This window comes from Phoxinus phoxinus, assembly GCF_949152265.1.
Source record: "Phoxinus phoxinus genome assembly, chromosome: 13".
Lineage (NCBI taxonomy): Eukaryota > Metazoa > Chordata > Actinopteri > Cypriniformes > Leuciscidae > Phoxinus > Phoxinus phoxinus.
Window position 1 is genome coordinate 35,019,217 of NC_136888.1, and position 17,500 is coordinate 35,036,716.

The window sequence follows — 17,500 nt, forward strand, 5'->3', positions numbered from 1 at the left end:
ATATTTTGAAGAATGTCAGTAACCAAACAGTAGTCTGTACCCATTGACTTTCATAGTATTTTTTTTTCCTACTATGGAAGTCAATGGGTACAGACTACTGTTTGGTTACTGACATTCTTCAAAATATCTTTCTTTGTGTTCAGCAGAAGAAATAAATTAATACAGGTTTGAAACAACTTGAGGGTGAGTAAATGATGACAGAATTTTAATTTTAAAGTGAACTATCCCTTTAAGACTAAAATTCATCTTAAAAATGATTATATATTACAGTCAATACACTATATATTACCTATATTTTGGCACTGAGCAATGATTAATCGCGTCCAAAATAAAAGTTTGTGTTTGCATAATATATGTGTGTGTACTGTATAATTATTTTGTACATATAAATACACACATATGCATGTTTAGGTTGAAGAATATTTTGTATTTATATATAAAATATGTATATATCATATAAAGTATGTGTATATATATATATATATATATATATATATATATATATATACACGGTGTATATACATGCAAATATTTCTTAAATGAATATATATGCATATGTGTGTATTTAGATATACAAAATAATTAAACACAGTACACACACATATATTATGCAAACACAAACTTTTATTTTGGATGCGATTAATCGTAATTGTTGTCCAGCACTAAAAACATTTTTTTTACAATTCTATTTATCAAAGAATCAACAAAAATATGAAGCAGCACAACTGTGTTCTAAACTGATAATAATCATAAATGTTTCTTGATCATCAGATCATCATATTACACTGATTTCTGGAGGATCATGTGACACTGAAGACTGGAGTAATGATGATAAATTCAGCTTTGATCACAGGAATAAATTACACTTACTGTATATTCACATAGAATTTTTAATTGTCATATTTTTTACGGTATTTTTGATCAAATAAACACAGCCTTGGTGAGCAGTTTTTGATCTCTTTGATGGATTTATTAATTGGTGAAAAAACAATAACCAATATGCATGTGAAACTGGAAAAAGTAGAATAATGGGCAAAAGTTCATTTATTTCAGTAATTCAACTTAAAAGGTGAAACTAATATATTATATAGACTCATTACATGCAAAGTGAGATATTTCAAGCCTTTATTTGTTATAATTTTGTTGATTATGGCTTACAGATTATGAAAACCTTTTCACAATATTCTCATTTTGAATTCTAATTTTGAAAAATGATAACCACTAAAGGCTTGAAATATCTCACTTTGCATGTAATGAGTCTATATAATATATTAGTTTCAACTTTTAAGTTGAATTACTGAAATAAATGAACTTTTGCCCCATATTCTTGTTTTCCGAGCTTCATCTGTAACTCTCTCTCTTCCAGAGCCGTCCTATGAGACGGTGAGTCCGTTGCTCTGTGATTTTAACCTAGGGTTAAGTCATTTTAACCTAGGGTTAAGTCATTTTAACCTAGGGTTAAATGTCTAAATACAAGTGTCAAAAGTTGTTTAACCCAGGGATAAAAAAGATTAAAATCATCTTAGCCCAGAGTTAAACGCAGTGCTCTGTCTAAATACAAGTGTGAAATATTTCTTAAACCAGGGTTAAAAGTGATCCAAATAATAATAACCCAGGGTTAATTGAAGTGCTATCTTCTGTCTAAATACAAGTGTAAAAATTTAACCCAGAGTTAAAATAGCTTAAAATAATGTTATCTCTTAAATGCAGTGCTCTCCTCTGTCTAAATAGAAGTGTGAAACAATGTTTAACCCAGGGTTAAAACGGATTTAAACAATTTTGATCCAGTGTCAAAAACAACCTCATCACAGGGTTAAAACAATGTTTGCAGCTTACAACCTTTTCACAATATTCTAATTTTGAATTTGGGGTTTTCATAATCTGTAAGCCATAATCATCACAATTATAACAAATAAAGGCTTGAAATATCTCACTTTGCATGTAATGAGTCTATATAATATATTAGTTTCACCTTTTAAGTTGAATTACTGGAATAAATGAACTTTTGCCCCATATTCTTGTTTTCCGAGCTTCATCAGTAACTCTCTCTCTTCCAGAGCCGTCCTATGAGACGGTGAGTCCGTTGCTCTGCCCGCCGCTGGAAAACTGCTCTCTCTCCGGGAACGAGTGTCCGTTCGGCTTCCAGCAAGATCCCAGCGGGTGTTTGCTGTGCCAGTGTGTCAGCAGTGAGTAAACACACACACACACACACACCCATGAGAACTGTGTTGCGTGCAAACCGCTCCAGCATACTCCCAGCTCTGTGTTTGAGAAAGTGCCAGCGGCCCGCAACACAAGCAAACACTGACTCGAGCAATAATGACCTCAGACACGAGTCCGCCGCACAGATATCAACTATATTCCCCATTTCTCGTGTGAGTTTAAAGGTACAATATGTAATATTTGTGCATTAAAATATCCCAAAATCACAAGGCCAGTGTTATATATTTTGTTAAGTTGATTACTTACAATATCCCGAATGTTTCCAACTATTTTTAAATCGTGAGAAAATTGTGATTTTAACCGAGGAAACGGGGCGTGTGAGCGGGTGAGCTGGAATTAGACGTGAGATGACTTTCTGTAAAGCGTGTATTGTTGTGTATTGACTTGACCGTTCACTGATCATCTTTTGTACAGTCAAACCCAAAATTATTCAGACACCAGATTTCATTTTTTATATTGTGTTACTAGTGTGTGCAGGACACTATAGTTCATTTATGTAAGTGAGGAGTGCAAAATAAAGTGACATATTATACACAGATATTCTTCATACAGTGACTACCAGTAAAAATTATAAAAATTTGTGACCAGAACTGATTGGGCCACTTTGAGCTGGTCATGTGTTCTTCAGTGTGTGTCTGTAACTGCTAATGCTCTTTACACACACACACTGAACACATGAAGCATTGCTTGGTCACTGGTTGAGCTAAACTGGTATTATCTAATTGTGTAGTTAAATTTACCAGCTGACAGATATTCAACATAATTCATGTGTGCGTGCGTGCGTGCGTGCGTGCGTGCGTGCGTGCGTGCGTGTGTGTGTGTGTGTGTGTGTGTGAGAGAGACAGTCTAACAGAAGGATGGACAAAAACTGTCAGATATCAACTGAGTTCTGCTCATATTTTATCACCATTTTATAAACTACAGTGAATAAACTGTGATGTAGGTTTGACTGTGTGTAAATAATTGTTTTTTCAGACGAAACCTGTCCGGATGTGTCGCTGTCCTGCTCTCTGGACTGTCCCATGGGTTATGATAAAGACATCTACGGTTGTGAAGTGTGTGAGTGTAGAGTATCTCCACCAAACTGCCGACCTTTGACCTGCAGCAAGACGTGCCCGTATGGATATGTGTAAGTTCGTATCTCTGCACTTGTCTTCTTCATTACCAGTATCTTCATCTCAGAACCAAATATAAGAAGTATAATTGAAGCATAAACTCAGGCACTTATCACATGGATTTTTACTGAAGTTAGCATTGAGCAAGGTTATGCTAAGTTGTCTTTTGCTAACTAAATCGCCTTAACACTGCATCACTTTACACTATATATTTTTGGTACTGGTTACATGGCTAGAACTTTTAAATGCAGAGGTAAGGCCCCATTAACCTCTTTCAAAGTGTGAAACCCAGGGTTAAAAATTATTTCAGGGTTTAAATAATCTTAACCCATCTTTAAACACAGTTCTAACTTCAATCTAAATACAAGTGTAAAACATTGTTTAACCCAGGGTTAAAAGTGACATCAGAACAGGGTTAAAATAGTGTTAACCCAGGGTTAAAAGTGACCTCATCACTGTGTTAAAATAGTGTTAAACCAGGTTTAAACCTAGTGCTAACCTCTGTCTAAATACAAATGTAATACATTGTTTAACCCAGGGATAAAAGTAATGACAGGACAGGGTTAATATATTGTTATAGCAGGATTAAAAATTACCTTGTCATGTGGTTAAAATAAAGTTATAAATATCTGCGTGAATCATTGTTAACCCAAGGTTAAAAGTGACCGCATCACAGGGTTAAAATAATGTTAACCTAGGGTTACACGCAGTGCTAGCCTCTGAATATTGGTGTGAAACGTTGTTTAACTCAGGGTTAAAATTACCTCATCACGGGCTAAAATAATGTTAAATGCAGTACTAACCTCTGTCTGAATATCCGTATGAAATATTGTTAACCTAGGGTTAAAATCAGTGCTAACCTCTGTCTGAATATCTGTATAAAACATTATTTTAACCCTTTGATGCAGTCTCTATTAACTTGGGTTGAACAATGTTAACCCAGGGTTAAATGCAATGCTAACCAATATCAGTGTGAAACTTTGTTTAACCCAGGGTTAAACTGACCTCATCACGAGCCAAAATAATGTTAACCCAGGGTTAAATGCAGTGCTATCCCCTGTCTAAATGCAAGTGTGAAACGTTGTTAAACCCAGCATTAAACATGATTGAAGTCATTTTAACCTAGGGTTAAATGTCTAAATACAAGTGTGAAAAGTTGTTTAACCCAGGGATAAAAAAAGATTAAAATCATCTTAGCCCAGAGTTAAACGTGGTGCTCTGTCTAAATACAAGTGTGAAATATTTCTTAAACCAGGGTTAAAAGTGATCCAAATAATAATAACCTATGGATAATTGCAGTGCTATCTTCTTTCTAAACACAAGTGAAAAAATGTAACCCAGGGTTAATTTAACCCAGAGTTAAACGAGATTAAAATAATGTTAACTCTTAAATGCAGTGCTATCCTCTGTCTAAATAGAAGTGTGACATTTTTTTAAAAACCAGGGTTAAAAGTAAGCCAAATAATAATAATCTATGGTTAATTGCAGTGCTCTTTTAACCCAGGGTTAAAAAGGATTTAAACAATTTTGATCCAGTGTCAAAAACGACCTCATCACAGGGTTAAAACAATGTTTCCTCAGGGTTAAACAGCCTGACCCCCCCCCCCCCCCCCCCCCCCATGACCGTGAACCTGGTCAAACATCTGGGCGCTTTGCTCTCCTCACACTCTGCTTTCATTTCAAAACCGTCCCTCCGTTTCAACACAGCGATCAGGCGTGCGTCGACACAAAGCGCCAGTGTGTGAGCGTGAGGTGTGAGTTCACTGGTGTGTGAGCCGCGGCCCCCAGTGGAGGACGGAGAGGATAGGCTTTCACTGGATGCCCGGGGTTTGAGCTCCCTCGGGGGGGTGGAGGGCTTCCGGGATCATTTCAGAAGAAGCTTTTAGAAGTCTGAGGCCCGTCTTTCGTCTCGCTCCAGAGGAAATCCCTGTTTATAGTGGCTCATGTCGAGATCATCTTCTGCTGTGAGCGTTTGTAGCTGGCGGTTATTGCCAGGAAGATAAACAGATGCAACACAGATCTGGAAACAGACCCAGAGACCATGGCCGCTCGAGGAAGATGATCCTCTTCTGTTTCTAGAATATCTTTAGCCGGTTCCAACAAACCCCTTAAGTTCAGTAAACCCTGATCGATAATGTGTTTATAGTTATCATTTTTACAAGGTTCTCTTAGCTTAACAGGATAGTTCACTTTGAAATTAAGTGTTGGTATGTTTTATCTCACCTGAAGTGCATCCAAGATGTCGGTGTCTTTGTCTCCACAGTAGTTTCAATGTTGATATTTTTAGGTCAAGCCGTTCTTGTCTGTCAGTCATATAATGCAGGTCTATAGTCACTGTCTCCAGAAGCATGCAGAGAAAAGTCCACATTACACAATTCCCCATCGTAAGTGCACATTGATGGCCTAAGACACAAAACAAGCGGTTTGTGTGATAAAACGAACAGTATTTATATCGTTTTTATCTCTTTTACACAACCACGTCCATCTGATCTGTTTACACCGGATTTCTTCCCCGGAAACTAATCTAACCGCCTTCGATTGGACGTTGCATTTTTAAACTCAGCAGAAACGCGTGTGATTGGCTGTACGGCTCAACGTGTGCCTTTGATTGGCCTGAACAATGAAGTGAGTCGTGTGTCAAGATAGAAGGCTTACAAACTGGGAATAAGTGAAAACTCAACACTCCCGGATGAGTTCGCGCGAGCTTAGGCCATCAGTGTGCACTTACGATGGGGAATTGTGTAATGTGGACTTTTCTCTGCATGCTTTTGGAGACAGTGCCTATAGACCTGCATTATATGACTGACAGACAAGAACGGTTTGACCTAAAAATATCAAAATTGAATCTACTGCGGAGACAAAGACACCGACATCTTGGATGCACTTCAGATAAGATAAAACATACCAACATTTAATTTCAAAGTGAACTATCCCTTTAACGGGTTTGTTGTAACCAGTGACTCTTGTGCACTGGATTTTGTCCAAATTAGGCCTGACTTGATCATAATAGTGCTTTATAAATCCAATCACATAATATATGTGACCCTGGACCACAAAACCAGTCACATGTGTAAAAAATGTTTAATTGCTGAATAAATAATCTCTCCATTGATGTGTGGTTTGTTAGGATAGGACAATATTTGGTCGAGACACAACTATTGAAAATCTGGAATCTGAGGAGCAAAAAAATGTAAACATTGAGAAAATCTCCTTTAAAGTTGTGCATTTATGTTCACGATTGTGCTGCATTCACTCACAAAAATACATGTTTTATATATTTACGGCAGGACATTTACTAAATATCTTCATGGAACATGATCTTAATATCCTCATGATTTTTGGCATAAAAGAAAAATGGATAATTTTGACCCATACAGTGTATAGTTGCTATTGCCACAGATATACCCGTGCGACTGGTTTTGTAATCCAGGGTCATCATATATCATCTGGGGTCACGTATTATTATCAAAATAAAGAAAATAAATGAATATATAAAAGCTATGAAATACACATTTGTATGGTCCATTATATGAACGGTCCATATTAACTGGGACCATCTGAGTTTATGGTATGACTTGCAAAAGCGCTTTGGAACGTTTTCACTTTATTTATAATTCTAAACTTTAGAAAAATATATATTAATCTTAATATTATGCAACGGCACTGAGGAGATCAGATCGGATTAATCAGCCCACCTTAAAAACATTTATGACAGAAATATGCTTTTACATTTTTTTTTTAGCTTATTTGCTATAATGTAACATTCAGTTGTTAATCATAATTTCTCTATGACAATGAATTGCCAGCCATAATTTCATCATGGTGATAGCATGATTTTTCTCAGTGATTGTGGAATATGTAACCCGTGGCTCTGAATTATGGTCCAGATGAGTGACCGAGTCCTGTGTGTGTGTCACCGAGAACGAGGGACTGTTTACACTGACATTTCACGCAGTCGAGCGAGTCGGACTCCGCACAAAGGGGGTCTTAAATCGTTTCCCCGATTCAATGGGGCTAAAATGTCATTGGATTTGACAGGACGTGAAGGGCCGCTGGAATATGTGTCGAGTCAGCAGTGAAAACGCTAAAGCTTGACTGTGTTTGTGTACTGTACACCTCGACTGCATGCGGCCCAGCAAGGGGACGTGTTTGATTCTAGTTACACGAGTAGTTCACTTTAAAATGAAAATTAGCCCATGATTTACTCTCCCTCAAGCCATCATAGGTGTATATGACACTCTTCTTTTAGATGAATACAATCTGAGTTATATTAATAAAAGTGAATCTATGATCATAAAAGTGCGTCTATGATCATAAAAGTGAATCTATGATCATAAAAGTGCGTCTATGATCATAAAAGTGCCTCTATGATCATAAAAGTGAATCTATGATCATAAAAGTGCGTCTATGATCATAAAAGTGCGTCTATGATCATAAAAGTGAATCTATGATCATAAAAGTGAATCTATGATCATAAAAGTGCGTCTATGATCATACAAGTGAATCTATGATCATAAAAGTGCATCTATCCATCATAAAAGTGCCTCTATGATCATAAAAGTGCATCTGTCCATCATAAAAGTGAATCTATGATCATAAAAGTGCCTCTATGATCATAAAAGTGCATCTATGCATCATAAGTGCATCTATGCATAAAAGTGCATCTATGATCATAAAAGTGCCTCTATGATCATAAAAGTGCATCTATCCATCATAAAAGTGCCTCTATGATCATAAAAGAGCATCTGTCCATCATAAAAGTGCATCTATCCATCATAAAAGTGCATCTATGCATCATAAAAGCGAGGGCACTAGCGGTGAGGGCACTAGCGAGGGCACTAGCGAGGGCACTAGCGAGAGCACTAGCAGCGAGGGCACTAGCGAGAGCACTAGCGAGGGCACTAGCGAGGGCACTAGCGGCGAGAGCACTAGCGAGGGCACTAGCGAGAGCACTAGCGAGAGCACTAGCGAGAGCACTAGCGAGGGCACTAGCGAGGGCACTAGCGAGAGCACTAGCGAAAGCACTAGCGAGAGCACTAGCGAGAGCACTAGCGAGAGCACTAGCGAGAGCACTAGCGAGGGCACTAGCGAGGACACTAGCGAGAGCACTAGCGAGGGCACTAGCGAGAGCACAAGCGAGAGCACTAGCGAGGGCACTAGCGAGAGCACTAGCGAGGGCACTAGCGAGAGCACTAGCGAGAGCACTAGCGAGGGCACTAGCGAGAGCACTAGCGAGAGCACAAGCGAGAGCACTAGCGAGGGCACTAGCGAGAGCACTAGCGAGAGCACTAGCGAGGGCACTAGCGAGGGCACTAGCGAGAGCACTAGCGAAAGCACTAGCGAGAGCACTAGCGAGAGCACTAGCGAGAGCACTAGCGAGAGCACTAGCGAGGGCACTAGCGAGGACACTAGCGAGAGCACTAGCGAGGGCACTAGCGAGAGCACAAGCGAGAGCACTAGCGAGGGCACTAGCGAGAGCACTAGCGAGAGCACTAGCGAGGGCACTAGCGAGAGCACTAGCGAGAGCACTAGCGAGGGCACTAGCGAGAGCACTAGCGAGGGCACTAGCGAGAGCACTAGCGAGGGCACTAGCGAGAGCACTAGCGAGGGCACTAGCGAGAGCACTAGCGAGGGCACTAGCGAGAGCACTAGCGAGGGCACTAGCGAGAGCACTAGCGAGGGCACTAGCGAGAGCACTAGCGAGGGCACTAGCGAGAGCACTAGCGAGGGCACTAGCGAGAGCACTAGCGAGGGCACTAGCGGCGAGAGCACTAGCGAGGGCACTAGCGAGGGCACTAGCGAGGGCACTAGCGAGGGCACTAGCGAGGGCACTAGCGAGAGCACTAGCGAGGGCACTAGCGAGAGCACTAGCGAGGGCACTAGCGAGAGCACTAGCGAGGGCACTAGCGAGAGCACTAGCGAGGGCACTAGCGAGAGCACTAGCGAGGGCACTAGCGAGAGCACTAGCGAGGGCACTAGCGAGAGCACTAGCGAGGGCACTAGCGAGAGCACTAGCGAGGGCACTAGCGAGAGCACTAGCGAGAGCACTAGCGAGAGCACTAGCGAGGGCACTAGCGAGAGCACTAGCGAGGGCACTAGCGAGAGCACTAGCGGCGAGGGCACTAGCGAGGGCACTAGCGAGAGCACTAGCGGCGAGGGCACTAGCGAGGACACTAGCGGCGAGGGCACTGGCGAGGGCACTAGCGAGGGCACTAGCGGCGAGGGCACTGGCGAGGGCACTAGCGGCGAGGGCACTGGCGAGGGCACTAGCGAGGACACTAGCGAGGGCACTAGCGGCGAGGGCACTAGCGAGAGCACTAGCGGCGTGTGTTGGGGTGATCTGACCTGTTTCTGCTGCTGTTATCTGGACTCGTGAAGCTCTCGTACAGCAGAATAAAGCAGAACCAGATGCCCGTTAGACCCGCGTGAACATCTGGATCCGGTGTATCGCGCCCAAACTTTAATGAATCCCGCCGCTATACGCATAAAAGTGTCCTGCGTTATTATGAGGTATCGTGAGACGTGCTTTCATCCGTCCTCAGAAGTTAAAGTGGTTCTGAACTGGAAACAGGAGTGGAGCTGCGCTTCTGTTGGCTGGTTAGTGCTGGGTGAACTGGTGACCTGGGGTGCATTACTGAGAGATCCCAGTCCTGTCTTTTCTGTCTCGTAACCGTGGCAATTTCAGTTAGGACCTCATTTAGGACAAACGCTATAGACCTTATGCGCTAGGCTAGAGAAACAAGACAGGGTTCCCACGGGTCCTTGAATTATTATTTCTCTCTTTCAGATTCACAAAAATAAACATGCATAGATGCAGGTCCTTAAAAGTGCTTGAATTTATTTTGTGCAAGAAGTTTTCTGGAAACAATTCCATATTATTCTCTCTGGTCCGCTAATGTGTTATTTCACCAACACTTCAAATAAAAGCATTAGGCTTAGCCTTTTCTACAGAGCTTATCAAAACTTTACTTAATTAAAATCGCCACTTATTTTGTTTCCCCATTCTCCAGTGTGTCGTTGGTTGCTTGGTAACAGACCTGAGAGTTGATTACCGAACTCGATGGAGGGGTTTAAGAATTCCTAACTACAAGATGAGATTTTGTAAGATAGGATAAGAATCCTAAATCATCTAAAGATTTGCTTCTGGATTTGTGAAAAATCCTACATTAACTTGTCAGATCTAACCTTAACCGTGCGTTCACACCGCCGCCGGCTCAATTCGCTCTCGCCGCCCTGCCAACGACGCCGTGGAAAGATTCGTGGACACTCTGATGCTCTGACGTAGATCGAATGCTTGCTCTTTTTAAACTTTATTTAAAGCCGCAAAGCAAACAAGCATGTCGATGGTTATCATGGTCATGGCAAACAAGCATGTCGATGGTCGAGGCGCATCGCCCTCGCCGGAGCTCGCCGCCGGCTCTCGTTAAAAATTAATGACTTCCGGCCACTTTTCCGGCGGCGGTGTGAACGCACGGTAAGAATTAAAGGTGCAGTGTGTAAGTTTTAGTGGCATCTAGTGGTAAGGTTGTGAATTGCACCCAACAGAAGTTACGGTGGCTGACAGGAAGTGATGTCGTCGTCTGAGACCGCAGAGAGTAGCCAGTTAAGCAATGAGGTTTCTTTACAAAGATAAATCAAGGAATTAGGTTTACTTAAATATTTAGTAAAACGATCTTATTGCGAATATTATTGTTACCTGTTCATCATTGTGTCAGTGTTTTATTCGCTGACTTTAGCTCACTTCTTATCATGAAGAACAACACAGTGACGAAACGCGTGTGTCCGCTCAGGGCCACCGTAGAAACGTGTGGATGTAAGGAGACCCGCGGTGTGTGTAGAAACATGTGGATGTAAGGAGACCCGCGGTGTGTGTAGGGAAATGCTCATTCTCAGCTAATGAACACATAACGCTTCATTATGTAAGGTCTTTATACGCCACTGAACACACAGTTATGCATATGATGTTGCATTTCTGTCAACAGATCCTCCTGAATATGACACACTGCAGCTTTGAAGCCTAGTTCACAGTACAGGATTTTAAGCCCGATTTGCACATCGTTGAGCTCGCCGACAGGTCGGGTTGTTATCGCGTGCAAATCGCGGGGGATTAGCGGCCGATGAACGCTCGCCAATCTGTTAGCATGAAAGAGCCAACAACGCATCAAAGACGCTCGCAGACGCCTCGCAGAGCCCAGAAAAATATCTAGCATGCTAGATATCCGGAGCTGTCGCACGACTCAACCACATGTGATGTCATGAGCTACAGCCAATCAGAGCAAGGCATGGGTTGAGGTCACCGGGAAAATACGCGTTTTTTTTTTTCAGAGCAAATCATCGCGCAAACAGTTTGCAGCACTAACTTCTGTCTGACGTCCATATTCAAACAAAGACTCGCGTGTTGTGTACTTGTGTTCTTCTTCGCTGGGTAGTGGCGCGCGTGCTGCTTCACGTCATGTCCGGATCGCGTGATTTTTCGTGACAAAACGTGGTTTGTAGACAAGATATAATCGTTGGGTGACAGAGTTGTTGTCGACTCGTGTAGTGCATTACCTCCTGTTGCGGATCAATCACGTTGTGTCGTGTGTGTGAACAGCTCAACAACTTACACTCATGATTTCACAGAGAGCGAGTCATGTAGTGTGAACCGCACAGTTACGCCCGACGGTTTATAATCCTGTAGTGTGAACTCGCCTTATGAAAGAATGTGTCTGTGATGTGCCGGATCGACAGCTGATGGCGTGTGTGTTGTGTGTGTCCACAGGAGGAATAAACACGGGTGTGAGATGTGCCGGTGCGTCAGGTGTCCTCCGTTCACCTGCGATAAACACTGTGTCGACGGATTCAAGAAGAGCAGGAAGGGCTGCAGCGTGTGTGTGTGCGACGGTGAGTTTGGGGGTCAGAGCCGGACTGTGGGGGTCAGAGGTCACGAGGCCTTGTTCCAGCAAACGATTTATAAAACCTCCATATGTGACCCTGGACCACAAAACCAGTCACAAGTGTAATTTTTTTTACAATTGAGATGTATACATCATCTGAAAGCTGCATAAATAATCTCTCCAGTGATGTGTGGTGTGTTAGGATAGGACAATATTTGGTCGAGACACAACTATTGAAAATCTGGAATCTGAGGAGCAAAAAAATGTAAACATTGAGAAAATCTCCTTTAAAGTTGTGCATTTATGTTCACGATTGTGCTGCATTCACTCACAAAAATACATGTTTTATATATTTACGGTAGGACATTTACTGAATATCTTCATGGAACATGATCTTAATATCCTCATGATTTTTGGCATAAAAGAAAAATGGATAATTTTGACCCATATAATGTATAGTTGCTAGTGCCACAGATATACCCGTGCGGCTCCAGACTGGTGCTGTGGTCCGGGGTCACATATGCACAAAAAATGCAAGGGAACATATACACCTTAGGTTTGTAGCTGATTTGCATAATGCCAGCCTGTGCTGTTGATTGGCTGAGCAGCGTCTCTTAGCTCCGCCCCCTCAAACACTGTAGTGTATCTGAGACTGGGAGAGTTTGGTTCGTGTTGTTCATGTCGAGAAGACGCTGTGTTCTGAGATTGAGACGGTAAAACCCACGCCATCGTTACTGTTCGTATCACTGTGATCAAGAGCTGAGACTCAGATATGATAATGAGCGTTTGCTTCCTGACCAATCACAGCAGAGCAGCTCTCAGAGAGGCGGAGCTTAGAGACTGAATCTTCGATGGAAGCGTTTCAGAGACTGAGAAGAGAAGAGCTGACGCTGCAGATATTATGAGAATGAATGTGATTTCTAGTAATTTCCCCCGATGACACTTCTCATGTGCAGGTTTACAGGACTCGCTCGAGTGGTTTGTGGGCAGGTTATTTCTACTGTGAACTCAGTTTCATGCCCTCGTTGTGTTTCTCTGTGTAAATATAGTGTGTTTGCGGAGTGTATTTGAGTCTGGTGTTCGGGCTATTCCCAAACATCTGGATCAGTTTTTAGTGTTTAAATATTTAGAGAGATGAAAACTTCACCATCACTAAAACTGCTTAAAGCAAGCAAACACACACTCATTCAGTTCTGTGGATCCAGAGCATAATTATAAACCCATCATTGGCAAAATATCAGTTTATTTCAGGAGACGGGGATTAAAATAGGATATTATATTCATATTACACTATGATAATATCATTCTAATATGGTAACCTAATGAGCTTTAAATGGTCAAGTATTAATACAGTGAGTTTTAGTTGTACTGGCTTTACTTTATGCTCATTTTACATTTTTAAAACTGTTTTAAAACTAAATCCATAAAATAACATTTGCAACATTTACTTGTAGTTAAATCACAAAGTACAACTGAAATAAAAATAAGAAATATAAAAAGTCTATACAGAGATATTTTGAAAAAACAAATAAAGCATGAAAATGAAAATTAGAAATATAGAAAGAAGTACTATATAATATTATATCAATGATAGTAAAATAACACTGATTACAGTATTTTGTTTTGCCATAATAGAATAGTAATATAATAGCTATTTAATAGAATAGCTGTAATCTTTACCATGTTTACTGTCATTTATTTCTAAGATATATAGATGGAATTACAGGAATTATTTTCAAAATGTAAGTACAGTGTAAACACTATAGTCAACATTTGAAGTGGATCAAAAAAAGTTCATCAAAGTTTGTCCTACGACACGAACGGGTAAAATAAAATAAAAATTTAAAATTGTAAAAATTGTAAAAAAAAAAAAAAGTAAAAAAAAAAAAAAAATCCTTTAATCCTCCCTTGTCTGGCTTATGCTACTCAATGCCTGAACTTTGTATTTTGAGCACTTCTTGCGTTATTTTTGCCTCTTCACGATGACTCAGTTGTAAGTCGCTCTGGATAAAAGCGTCTGCTAAATGTAAATGTAAATGTAAATTCCTGTATAACTTTGATGAAAGGTTTTGATCCACTTCAAATGTTGACTTCTGTATAATGAATCAAATAATTAAGAGCTAGTAATCTACAGTGTGACGTGTGTGTTGAATGCTGTCGCCCTCAGACACAGACAGGAGTGTGTCCAGCACCGCCGCGTCCGTCACGATCTCCTCCGGCTTCTGTCTGGCGGCCGGCGGCCGGCGCGTGGAGGAGGGAGACGCGTGGCACGACGGATGCCGGGACTGTTTCTGCCACGCCGGGCGAGAGATGTGTGTGTTGATCTCCTGCCCGGTGCCCAGCTGTGCCCATCCGGTGCTCAGACCCGAGCAGTGCTGCCCCGGCTGTGAGGGTACGTCACACACACTCTCTTTCACACGCGCTCACACACACTCACACACTCACACGCACTCACACACACGCTCACACACGCGCTCACACACACACACACACACACACTCTCACACACACTCACACACACACTCACACACACTCACACACTCTCACACACACGCTCACACACGCGCTCACACACACACACGGTTACACACACACACACTCACACACACACTCACACACTCTCACACACTCACACACTCTCTTTCACACGCGCTCACACACACTCACACACTCACACGCACTCACACACACGCTCACACACACTCACACACACGCTTACACACACACTCTCTTTCACACGCGCTCACACACACTCACACACTCACACACGCGCTCACACACTCACACACTCACACACACACACACTCACACACTCTCACACACACACACACACGCTTTCACACACACTCACACACACTCTCACACACACTCTCTTTCACACGCGCTCACACACACTCACACACTCACACGCACTCACACACACGTGACACGCTCACACACGCGCTCACACACTCACACACACACACTCACACACACACACTCACACACTCTCACACACACACTCGCACACACACGCACACACACTCACACACACTGACACAATCTCACACTCACACACACTCACACACACGCTCACAGACGCTCACACACACGGTCACACACGCTCACACACACGGTCACACACACACTTACACACGCTCATACACACTCACACACACACTCATACACGCTCACTCACACACGCTCACACACACACTTACACGGTCACACACACGCTCACACACACGCTCACACACACACACACACACACTCACACGGTCACACACACGCTCACACATACACACGCTCATACACACTCACACACGCTCACACACACGGTCACACACACACTCACACACGCTCACACACAGGCTCACACACGGTCACACACAAGGTCACACACACACTTACACACGCTCATACACACTCACACACGCTCACACACACACACACACACACTCACACATCTGTCATGAGGAGAGTCCCGGTAAACTACTGTCCAGGGTTTCAAATTAAACTTTTCACTCATCGGTCAATTTGGCTACTTATGCTGGGTACACCAAAGAGTTTTTTACATCTTATAAGATTTTCAAAATGTGATAGACCACAAACATGAGGACTGAAGATCCTAGATTTAACCGGTTTGCTCCTATAGTGTGTGTGTGCTGTCTTAGCTCACTATAGGAGCAAACCAGTTAAATTAGTTTTAAATGTAAATTTAATCAGTATAATATGATGATCTGATGCTCAAGAAGTGTGTGTGTGTGTGTGTGTGTGTGTGTGTGTGTGTGTGTGTGTGTGTGTGTGTGTGTGTGTGTGTGTGTGTGTGTGTGTGTGTGTGTGTGTGTGTCTGTGTCTGTGTCTGTGTCTGTGTCTGTGTCTGTGTCTGTGTCTGTGTCTGTGTCTGTGTCTGTGTCTGTGTGTGAAGCAGACGAGTCGGGCAGCGGGCAGCCGCCGGAGGGAATGGATATGGTGGTGTGTCGCGCTCCGGGTGGAGAGCTGTACGTGGAAGGAGAGACGTGGAGTCTGGATGAGTGTACGCGTTGTACATGTCGACAGGGACGAGTGCTGTGCGACGCTGAAGTGTGTCCTCCGCTTCTCTGTCACGCTCCCGTCAAGAGCAAAGACCACTGCTGCTCCGTCTGCCCAGGTACGGCATCACGAATCATCAATAGACTGACTAACCCCGTCACAGATCTGGGGAGGGGGAGCTGGAGCTGGGGAGGGGGAGGGCTTGAGAGTAGAGGTCTTCACGGGTCCACTTGGATCCGAAAATCCGAGGTCCGACCCGAGACCCGAGCGGGTTCGGGTCCGGGTCCAAAACTCAGACCAGTGTCTCGGACACGGGTCGGGTTCGGTATTCACCTTTGGCTAAGCCCCGCCCCCCTTAGTTACTGTTGCTACCTCCGACAACTTCATCTGGGCTCTGGTTTGGTATCAACATGGCTTATGCTGTGACGGATCTTCCTGCTGAACTTATCAAACTTTTATAAAGCAGCAAATAAAGTGTCCGATAGAAGTAGGCAGAAGTGTGCGCTCGAAGGCTATATTCAAGACATACCGGTGAAACGCAAGCAACAACAAGGCATCCAAATAGAGGCAAAAGCATAACGGTCACAGTCAAAACATGACCCACCGCATATCCTAATGGAGACGGAGACTGGGACTCACAATATCAGGAGCAACACTGTTAATGCAGAGCTGGGTAACGTTAGGTCTCTTCACTATAATCGTTATTACAAAGCAAACGGACTACGCGAGTATAAAGTTGTGTTTATTAGCAGCGTGTGCTAGCGTATCAACAATTAGCGTAGAGAACCGAAATCATGACATAAACCAGCATAAACCTGTCTAACTAGTGTAACTTCACAGTAAGGTTAAAAGCTAAATGTATCTTAGAGACAAAAGTGTGTTGTTGATCTTGAGGGGTTTCGCTGACTGAGGACGTCCACACAGTTTAATCCAAAGACGACACTTGTCAGGATTTGACCGGTTTTGGGAAGGGAAAAACGGACCTTTCTGGGAAACACGTATCTGTGTTACAAACGCCCCCGGCACAACGGTTAGCCATATTTCTGATAAAACTACGACGGTAATATCCTGCCGAGACCAAACATACGAGACGCCGGTGTTAAAGTCAATGGAGCGCTGTGAACAAGTGTCGGACCGCTGTGGAGCTCGTTCTTGGCTGCACTGTGATTGGTCAATCTACATTCTAGGGTGTGGCTTAGCCAAAGGCGTATTAGTGGCTTCGGGTCTCGGGTAATTTAAAATAAATATGCCTTTTCCAAATGGACCCGAGAAGAC

The 17,500-nt window shown here is 42.8% G+C and overlaps 1 protein-coding gene across 3 annotated transcripts in view; it reads left to right on the forward strand.

Annotated features, from left to right (window-relative positions):
• The window catches only part of LOC307009881 (cysteine-rich motor neuron 1 protein), a 71,653-nt gene that overhangs the window by 44,577 nt on the left and 9,576 nt on the right, over positions 1–17,500 (forward strand). The window contains exons 6-10 of one of the 3 annotated variants that reach the window (XM_079634064.1): positions 2,058–2,186; positions 3,199–3,352; positions 12,100–12,221; positions 14,382–14,606; positions 16,125–16,343. In XM_079634064.1, coding sequence (XP_079490190.1) covers positions 2,058–2,186; positions 3,199–3,352; positions 12,100–12,221; positions 14,382–14,606; positions 16,125–16,343 — 849 coding nt within the window. Of the gene's footprint in view, positions 1–2,057; positions 2,187–3,198; positions 3,353–12,099; positions 12,222–14,381; positions 14,607–16,121; positions 16,344–17,500 lie in introns of all 3 variants that reach the window. The other 2 variants (XM_079634063.1, XM_079634065.1) reach the window with 2 other exon arrangements.